Source organism: Jaculus jaculus, chromosome 20, assembly GCF_020740685.1.
Source record: "Jaculus jaculus isolate mJacJac1 chromosome 20, mJacJac1.mat.Y.cur, whole genome shotgun sequence".
Classification (NCBI taxonomy): domain Eukaryota; kingdom Metazoa; phylum Chordata; class Mammalia; order Rodentia; family Dipodidae; genus Jaculus; species Jaculus jaculus.
This window is the reverse complement of record NC_059121.1, coordinates 114883-125794: the sequence shown is the minus strand read 5'-3', so window position 1 is coordinate 125794 and position 10912 is coordinate 114883. Positions and strand designations below refer to the sequence as shown.

Here is a 10912-nt window from a genome sequence, read left to right as displayed (position 1 = left end):
TTAAAAGTGTATATCATAACAAGAAACTAGTGTTCCAACTCCATACGTTGGAGAGGATTCTTGTAGGGGCTGTTGGGAAAAGTATGTCATAGAAATCAACACTTAAACTGGACATGTGTCTCATGATTATGGTCCCTCACTCTGAAGGCAGAGGTAGGAGAAATGAAATGAGTTTGAGGCCAGGGTGGACTACACAGTGAAATGCAGGTCAAAAGTTAACTTGATACTCAATAAATACAAGCAAAAGCTGATTGCTCTAGTGGATCACTTAATGGTGAGGACAGTAATACACACTTGAAAGAAACTGAAATAATTTGTATGGAGACAAAAGCAAACATGGCACATGTGCAAAACAATTATTGCTTTGTTGTTTTTAAGTATTGAGCCACTAAGTAGTATTACATATATGCAAAAAATGCACAAAGAAAAACTAAGTATTTATTTAAAACTGAATTGAATAAAGTGAATACACATCATTGTGGAACAAAGACATAGCTAATCTAGCTCACATCCTTGACAATTACCCTAAGACTCCTTCACTGGGTTTGCTTACAACATTTTCATGAATACATTATTTTCATTGATCTCTCACCCAGGCACCCTCCCCTCCTTTTGGTACCATTTCTCCCCACTACCCCTTTCTTGTCACATGTAATTTGTAACCTTTTTAAAAAAATTCTAATTTACATTTCTGATACTGTTAGTCTAGGAACATTGTATAATTTCTAGACTCATATAATTATTCCATGAAATTATTTCAATTGGATATGAAAGAATCTATTTGAAGAGATGCATTAAATTACATATAAGGACATGCTGATGACCCCATAATACACTGACATTCAAAATTCATCTCCACAGTCACTTTGTTATGTTTTCAAGCACAGGTGGTGACTACCTAATATCTACAAAGTGTTTATAAAATGAAGTTTCCTTGGAATTACTACTTATAAATTTGTCATAAAATTACCACTTTAAGAACATTTTGTACACAATTAAGAGTTTCACAGCATAGGATTGAAGAGGTGATTTAGTAGTTAAGGTGCTTTTCTACAAAGCTTAAGACCACGCTTCAATTCCCCAGTACCCAAATAACCCAGATGAACAAGGTGGTGGATGTGTCTGGAATTTGTTTGCAGTGGCTAGAAGACCCTGCATGCCCCTTCTCTAATTTATCTACTTTGCTGAAATGAATGAATAAAATATTTTAAAAAGTTTCACAATGTAGTGAAAAGCATAAATTACAATGTGGGCTTTTCATATATATGTATTTGTATCATTTTAAATTCTTTGGAACCCAATGCAATTATCAGAACATCCTTTATTTTCATAAAAATGAAATAGAATGTACAGTAATATTATTCTACAATTTTCATCAGGTTTGATGACTGTATTGTCATGATTTCACCTGCATATTTTCACATAGAACTGCTTCTTCTCACATGATCTCCCTTTATAGACATCATGTGATGATGTGCATTGACTTTTAAAAATACTGTATTTGAGAGGTGTGCCTGTTTCAGCAGCCACTGCATACAATCTCCAGATGTAAGCACCACCTTCTGCATCTGGCTTAGCTGGGTACTGGGGAATTAAACCTGGGTCCTTAGGCTTTGCAAGCAAGTGCCTTAACTGCTATCTCCCCAGCCCATATATACTGACTTTTATCAAGTTCTATAGTTTTGATTATTTTGTCATGTGGTATATATCAGTATATTGAAAAGATAAATAGCATCAGATTTTACATTTCATCACACCTATGAAGTGAGCAGCTAGAAATTCTTACCACTGTATTTAAATATCCATTTCATATATATAATATTATATATTTTATATATTTTAAATATAAATTTTGCTGTTTAGATCATGTAACTGTATAATGTTATAAGGAATATTTGAGAATTTTGCAATCTGTGTATACTAAGTCTGTGTATTTGAGACTATTCTCTCCTTTGTTTGCATAATAATTTGTTTCATAAACATCTACCTAACTTTGCAAGAACAATGCATTGAGTAAAGAAAACTGTATTCACTTTTGAGGTTTCTCTCATGTAAAAGGTTGAATCCAGCTAATGAGGTACTTTTGCTGTTTAATAACATGGTATCCATGATTTGTGTTGAACATAAATATATCCATCACAAAATAATGAACTTCACCTATTTTCATTCCTGACACACTCATTCACCTTATTTCCTATACTCAACATTAACTTTATAACAATCTGCTTGGCTAGACACCATCTGTCACAGGATTTAAAATTTTGTAGAGCTTTTTGCTTGAGGGACAAAAGATAGGATGAACTGGATAGGTTTCTGAGTACACAGATGACTAAGCCTCCAGTATTAGCATTTCTAAATGATTTTCTCTCAAATAAGAATTGCAACAGATTGCAAGTAAAAGATATCATATTAGCATCCATCTGTGGTGGTTTGATGCAGGTGTCCTCCATAAACTTTTGTGTTCTGAATGCTAGGTCCCCAGCTGGTGGCAATTTAGGAGTTGGAGCCTCCTGGAAATGGTTTACTGTTGACCCCATCTGTTTTCTCTATCATGGAGCTTCCCATCGAGTGTTTAAGCCAAAATTTACCCTTTCCTCTCACAAGCTGGTTATCACTGTTCTTCGGCAGTTGTTTACTGCCAAATGTGAAGATGAGTGCAAAAGCATTTCAACTGAAAAAGTGTTCTAACACTATAGATTTCAGTTGGACAGTTCTATTACTATGTTGTTAATACTAAAGTTTTAAATAACAATTTGTTTCAAAGCCGTATGTGTCTATAGTCATAAATTCTAACTTAGGTGCTCACTAGCTAATAACAATTGCTGAAAATGCCTTCTGGCCCACTTCACTTTCTCAGACATCACATAAAGCTGGATGAGCAATTATATGTAGCTTCAAGAGACCATGGACAACATATCCATGCGCACTCATTTTCTGATATAAAATTAGGACTATATTGTTCATAGGATTTTGTTAATTTATTGAGAACATATGAAATCAGTTGTAAGTTTTCAGAAGAAAAAGTGGAAGTTCTTTATTAGGAAGACTTCTTAGTTTAATGAAATACTCCATGTGGTATTAGTTATGACTTGAAATATTTCCTTGCATTCTTTATATGAATATTGAAATTTGAATGAATTAGGAATTCCCACATTAATTACATTCTGAAGAAATTTATCTTGTGTGAGTTTATGGTAGCAATTAGGTATGTCTCCAGGAAGAACTTTTTCACAGGCTCATTGCAACAACATGTTTGCTAGTATTTAGGAACTCTCTGGTGCATGATGAGATGTGACTTCAGACACAAATCTTTCTCATATACATTGCATTTAAAGGGCTTCTTATCTGTATGATTTCTATGATGTATGGTGATTTGTAACATTTAGGGGGAAAGCTTTCTCATATTCATTATATTCAGAGGGGTTCTCAACTTTAACAGTTCTCTGATGTTTATTAAGATCTGACTTGGCGAGGGAAGCTTTTCCACATTTATTATATTCATGTGACTTCTCACCTGTGTGAGTTCTCTGATGTTTATTTAGGCTTGACTTTGCAATGAAAGCTTTCCCACATTCATTACATTTGTATGGTTTCTCACCTGTATGAGTTCTTTGATGCTTAGTAAGATGTGACTTCTGCAAGAAAGCTTTACCACAGTCATTACATTCATATGGCCTCTCACCTGTATGAGTTCTCTGATGTATAGAAAGATTTGACTTCTGTAGGAAAGTTTTACCACATTCATTACATTCATATGGCCTCTCACCTGTATGAGTTCTCTGATGCATTGTAAGGCAGAACTTCTGAGAAAAAGCTTTGTAGCATTCATTACACTTATATGGCTTCACATCTGCATGGATTCTTTGATGATTATTAAGATTTGACTTGGCAAGGAAAGCTTTCCCACATGCATTACATTGATAAGGATTTTCACCTGTATGAAATCTCTGGTGTATAGTGAGCCGTGACTTGAAAATGAAAGCTTTCCCACATTCATTACATTCATATGGCTTCTCACCTGTATGAATTCTCCGATGCTTATTAAGACTTGATACAGCAATGAAAGCTTTCCCACATTCATTACATTCATATGGCTTCTCACCTGTATGTGTTTTCTGATGTACAGAAAGATGTGACTTGCGTAGGAAAGCTTTACCACATTCATTACATTCATATGGTTTCACACCTGTATGAATTCTCTGATGTTTATTAAGATCTGACGTATCAATGAAAGCTTTCCCACATACCTTACATTCATATGGCCTCTCACCTGTATGAATTCTCTGATGTTTGTTAAGGTTTGATTGAGCAATGAAAGCTTTCCCACACTCACTACATTCATATGGCTTCTCACCTGTATGTGCTCTCTGATGCAGAGTGAGTTTTGACTTCTGGCAGAATGCTTTCCCACATTCATTACATACATATGGCTTCACACCTGTGTGTGTTCTCTCATGAATAGAAAGGTTTGACTTACATATGAAGGTTTTGCCACATTCATTACATCCATATGGCCTCTCACATGTATGAGTTCTCTGATGCATTATGAGGCAGGATTTCTGAGAAAAAGCTTTGTAACATTCATCACATTTAAATGGCTTCACATCTGTATGGATTCTCTGATGATTATTAAGATTTGACTTGGTGAAGAAAGCTTTCCCACATTCAGTACATTCATATGGCTTTTCACCTGTATGAAATCTCTGGTGAATAGTGAGCTGTGACTTGAAGGTGAAGGCTTTCCCACATTCATTACATATATATTGCTTCTCACTTCTTCGTGTTCTCTGATACAAAGTGAAGTGAGACATCTGGGAAAAAGCTGTATCATACTCATTACATTCATATGGCATCTCATCTATGTAATATCCTTGATGCAAAGTAAGGTTTGAATTTGGAAAGAAAGGATTTCCACATTCAAGAATTTCATATGGATTCTCACCTGATAGAATTATCTGATGATTATCAAATTCTGACTTGGCAATGAAATCTTCCCCATAGTCAAGATATTCAAAAGATTTTTCCCCTGTATGTATTGTCTGATTCAAAATGAGATGTGAATTTTCACTTGTATGAGTTCCTTGATGCATAGCGAATTTTGACTCTTCGTAGAAAGCACTCTCGTATTCATGAAATTCATACTGCTTTTCATCTGTGTGAGTTTCAGGTTGACAAGTGAGGTGAAGATTCTGATAGACAGCATTCTGGCATTGTTGAACTTCATAAGGCTTTGTCCATAAGGTTTCCTGTTGACTTGTTAATTCTGAAATGAAACAAAAAAAAATTATTATATTCCTGTTATACAACCACTAGACTCTCAACAACTTTCTGATATTTGGGCATATACTGGGGCATATATTTTAGTTTCAGAAAAAATAATTCACAGTAATTACATTAATCCTATTTTTCTCTTGTGATTACTTTTTATTTCAATGAATTGTTTTATCATAGAATACCCAATACAGATTGCACTCAGTGATGTGTTTATTGACATGAGCCCAGTATTAAAAATTCAAGTGCAAACTGACCAAATGCTCTGTAGTATTTCCTCAATTTACTGGAGATCACCTCATTATGAAATGATTGTTTGAGACTATGAATAACTGCTAGAGTTGTTTTTTTTTATCCTCAATAAAAAGTTGATTTGCAAGCATGACAACAGGGAAGTATGGAATAAGAAAGGAGGTAAAGAGCATGGCCAGTCCATGGCCTCCTGCCTCTGAAAATGATCACCATACATATGAGCCACTTTCTGCATCTGCCTGTATGTGGGTACTGTGTAATTGAATATGGGCCACCAGGATTTACACACAAGCATACAGGCAGATGCAGACTGCCATGCTCTTTACCTCCTTTCTTATTCCATACTTCCCTGTTGTCATGCTTGCAAATCAATATATTAAAATAACACAAAAGACATCACAACATAAAACAAAGTGAAAAAAATGTCAACATAGGAAAATTATTTGAAAAAAACTTGAAAAACCCTATATCATTGTTCATTATCACTAGAATGAATCCCTCGGGGGTGGCAGAAATCATGTTATTTTAGCTCAAGCCTAATGTAGTCAATCTGTTCTCACTGTGAGAGTTGGTGGTGAAAACTTTATGATGGATGGGCCTATAAACAGTGGCAAGGCCACATTCAAGTAAATATGTATGCAGACAAAAAAGCCAATGACCTCATTGCCTTTCAAGTTTATATGCCAAACAAACTCATTACAAAAGCCCCACATTATCCAGACATGGTGGAACGTGCCTTTAATCCAAGCACTCAGGCAGCAGAGGTAATATGATCACTATGAGTAAGGGCAGCATGGAACTACATAATGAAATCAATGCCATCCTGGGCTACAGTGAGACCCCACTTTGAAAAAACAAAAGTCTCACATTTGGTACATATCCACACAAAAGTCAGACAGTGGAAAAACTAGAAGAAATGAGGACTCTCTTATCTCAATTCATGGCATTAAAAATCCCATCAAGAATTAACCACATGTGGTAAGAAGAAAGATCCATACACATGATTGACCTGAGATCATAATTTTCAGTTCCACGTTATAGCTAAATATTTGTAGCTATAATAAATGTCACGCAATATCATTTCTATAGAGTTAATATTCCCTTTCTTAGTAATTATCAACAAGCTATGTGGTTAATTCTTTACTGTGAAGTGTGAGACCACCAAACCCTTCAAACCGTGGTCTCTTTTATGCTGAACGTGCTCAGTGATTCTAAGTTTGGTCTATAGATAAGACTACTACTGATGGTTGTGTTTATCTGCCAAACAGAACTATGGAATATGTCCACAGCATACTTGGATTTTGGCTATTCTGTGTTTTGGGGTTCCAAGAGTAGATGATATCTACTTTTAGCACACTAAGTTATTTTGATAAATGGAATCAACTTTTCTGATTCAAAGCAACTGTTACAGATTGAGTCACAGTCAAACAGAACTAATTCTCTGAATTTTCCATGTGCTAGAAACAGACTTCTAATACCAGAGATACCAATAGTTTGCACAAGACATCTTTGTACTGTCTTGTGTTAGCTTCTACTTGTGTCTTTCCATAGTATTTTCATCTAGGAGATAAGAATGCAATCAATATTTCCTACTTTTCATTATACTGTCAAGCAATTTTTCTTCTCTTCAGATGCCCCAAATCTCTTTGCAAGACCCAGCAGAATTCCTGACTTCATATATTTAATATCCTTTGACCCCAAGTTTAATCACATGGGCATTGTGGAGAAAATTTTTAATCACTTATCTTACCCTGGAATATCTGGTGTTCTCTTTTTCATTTTCTTGTATACTGCACTAGTGACAACACCTATAACTATGAAAAATACTCTCTTTTGGGGAAGACAGAGATAGAAATAGAGAGAGAGAGAGAGAGAGAGAGAGACAGACAGACAGACAGAAAATGGGTACACCAGGGCCTCCAGCCACTGCAAACAAACTCCAGATGCATGTGCCACCTTATGCATCTGGCTAACGTGGGTTCTGGGGAATCGAACCTGGGACCTTTGGATTTGCAGGCAAACACCTTAACTGTTAAGCCATCCCTCTAGCCCCTGTATCAGTATTTTAAGCACAACCACCATTATATAATTTTATACTAGAATAAATGCTTTTCTTCTTTAAGGTGTTTCTTCTCAGGACTTTATCAGAGGAATGAGAAAGTAACTAATCATTTATAAAAATGCAAAATATAAACAAGTGAGACTTTGTATAAAGCATCTAAAACATATTTTCCATGACAACTTAAATAGAAAATTAAATTCTGGAATGGAGGAGGGTACTTAATAGGTTGATATTGTATATATGTAAGTACAATGATTGTGATGGGGAGGTAATATGATGGAGAATGGAATTTCAAAGGGGAAAGTGGGGGGGGCAGGGAGGGAATTAACATGGGATTTTTTTTATAATCATGGAAAATGCTAATAAAAATTTTTTAAAAAATTCTGAATATCTAAGAAAATATTCTTCAATGGAAGAAACTGGGTTATGGGTTGACACAGATTGTTTTTTGTTAAGTACGTGAAATAGATGATTAATTCACAGTAACAGAAGACTTTAAGACTTGAATAAAACTTGGTGAATATCACTTAACATGACTATTCCTGATGAGTTTTCATCTGATAGGCCTCCATAAATGAGTATGCATTCACTTGCCTGTAAGTTTCTGAATTGATTTTTCTGCTACACTCCATGGTGCAAATCCATGTTCCAACTTGAAGATCACATCTGGTTTGGTAACACAATTTCCTGTAAATGGAAAATAATGTACAAATTGTACCAATATGGTAAGGAAGGAAGACTATGAAATATAGCACCTTCATTTCAGAAACTGTCCTCTACTAGATGAATGGCAAAGTTTCCTTATAGGGTTTATATACATGGTGTTCACTAACTTGACTATTACCCTAAAGTGGCATTACATACCATGATATATAAAAAACAAGGTTGTTTTTTTTTCTTAAGATTCAACCTCAGGATGACCTGGAACTGACCCTGTAATTAATTCCAGCCCTTCCTCAAATCTATCTTTATCCTCCTACCTCCATCTCCTAAGTTCTTGCATTAAAGATGTGTGCAACAATACCCAGCTTTAGACAATGGTAGGAAGTAGGATATTAAATGACTAGAAATTAATGAGAGGGGACATAATGAAATAAGAAAGATAGCAAATGACATTTATGACAGGTGGAACGAACGGAGAGTGATCATAAAAAAGAATAATCCAGAAAGACTGTAGGGAAAGACATATTAAAGAAATGAATTTAAAAAGTAAAACGGGGCTGGAGAGATGGCTTAGTGGTTAGCGCTTGCCTGTGAAGCCTAAGAACCCCAGTTCGAGGCTCGGTTCCCCAGGTCCCACATTAGCCAGATGCACAAGGGGGTGCATGTGTCTGGAGTTCGTTTGCAGAGGCTGGAAGCCCTGGTGCGCCCATTCTCTCTCTCCCCCTCTATCTGTCTTTCTCTCGTGTCTGTCACTCTCAAATAAATAAATAAATAAATAAATTTTTAAAAAAAGGTAAAACAGGATTGCTGTGAGTTTGAGGCCAGCCTGGGCTACAGCAAGACCTTACCTTGAAAAACAAAATTAAAATAACAAAGAGGCTTTACAGCTAAATTGATAAGGTAGAGAGAAAAATGCATGACTACTTAAAAATAACACAGGCAAATTGAGAAATTGGAACAAATATAACAAGGATGGAACTCTTGATTTACAAGAACTGCCTAAGTGTATATAGATAATAACCATGTTCCAGAGTAAAACAAATGAAATAAAACCTAGCAAATACTAATTTTAAAAGTCTAATAATTTTAAGAGGAACACCAAAATGGAGTTATAAAAGAACAACCATTACAAGAACTGGCAAATTCTCAGCTGTAAACTCATAGATCTGCATTGCAGTCATTTGGAAACTACACAGATATAGTATCCAAACCTACAGACCCAGTATCCTCAATGAATATTGTTGCAAAAATTCTGAGTGAAACAAATAGAACAGCATATAAAAGTATAAAATATGTCTAGACAGATGACTCAGGAGATAAATGTGGTTCCTGTGTAGTAGGAACTGAGAGGCCTAAGATCACTTGAGTTCAAATCTCTAGATTCTATGTGAAACAGCCATGCAATGCCATGCAGGCCTGTCACCACAGAATAGCAGAAAATCTTTGGATCTCTGGAAGCTCTGGAATGAGTAAAAGGTGATTCTGGCTTAAAACAACAAGATCATGAGCTGGAGAGATGGCTTAGCACTTAAGGTGCTTGCCTGGAAATCCACAGGTCTCAGTTTGAATCTCCAGGACCTATGTAATCCAGATACCCAAGGTGAACTATGCATCTGGAGTTCATTTGCAGTGGCTAAAGGCCTAAGTATACCCATTCTTTTCCTCTGAATCTATATCTTTTTCCCTCTCAAATAACTATATAAAGAAATTTTAAAAAACAAACAAGGTCAGGTGGAAAAACAATGAAGTGGGACATCTGATATTCCTCCCTGGCCATATCAGGAAGGTGACCCCCAACACAAGTGATCATACAGGGCTTGGGAAGGGCATATACATGAGCAATCTCCACATAAACAACAACAACACACATTCAAATATACACATTTTAGGTGAACACCCAAGCAAAATTAAAAATGAATAGTACAAGCTGGGAGTGGTGGCGCACACATTTAATCCCAGCACTCGGGAGGCAGAGGTAGGAAGATCGCTGTGAGTTTGAGGCCATCTTGAAACTCCATAGTGAATTCTAAGTCAGCCTGAGCTAGAGTGAGACCCTCCCTCAAAAAACAACAAAAAACCCAAAAAGAATAGTACAAACTGTGTTTCACACCAGGGATGCAATAGTCACCAGATAACTTACATGTATAAATCACTGAATCTAAATGATAAATATTAATACTGAAGCCAGGCATGGTGGCAAATGCCTTTAATCCCACCACTCGGAAGGCACAGATAGGACAATTACCATGAGTTTGAGGCTACCCTAAGAATACATAGTGAATTCCAGGTCAACCTGGGCTACAGTAAGAGTGAGGCCATACCTTGACAAATAATAATAATAATAACAATAATAATAATAATAATAATAATAATACTGCAATAAGTGCATGAAAGTGACTCTATAAAATTCATTCCCATTTGTAGCAAACTCCTCAACAAATGGTTCTGTAGTTAAAGTCCTTGCTTACAAAGCATGAAGTCCCAATTTTGAGCATCCTCAGCACCCATGTAAAGATGGACACAAATGTCACATGTATGCTTGGTCATAACTGACTTATTCTAATATAGGGTAAAACTAAAACAATCTGAAGAGAGATGGCCTCCTGGTTTGGAAGATTCCTGCCCTTGTGTGCACACAAGTGTGCATGTGAGTACACACACACA

General features: G+C 35.9%; 1 protein-coding gene across 2 annotated transcripts in view; it reads right to left on the bottom strand.

Moving 5' to 3' along the window:
* Positions 1-418: 418 nt before the first annotated feature.
* Positions 419-10912, bottom strand: part of LOC101611710 (zinc finger protein 883-like) — a 34194-nt gene continuing 23700 nt past the window's right edge. For both annotated transcript variants that reach the window (XM_045138959.1, XM_045138958.1), the window contains exons 3-4: positions 8180-8272; positions 419-5263 (exon numbers count right to left, since the gene is read on the bottom strand). In XM_045138959.1, the coding sequence (XP_044994894.1) occupies positions 3357-5263; positions 8180-8272 (2000 nt within the window). In that variant the 3' untranslated portion in view covers positions 419-3356. The remainder of the gene's footprint in view (positions 5264-8179; positions 8273-10912) is intronic.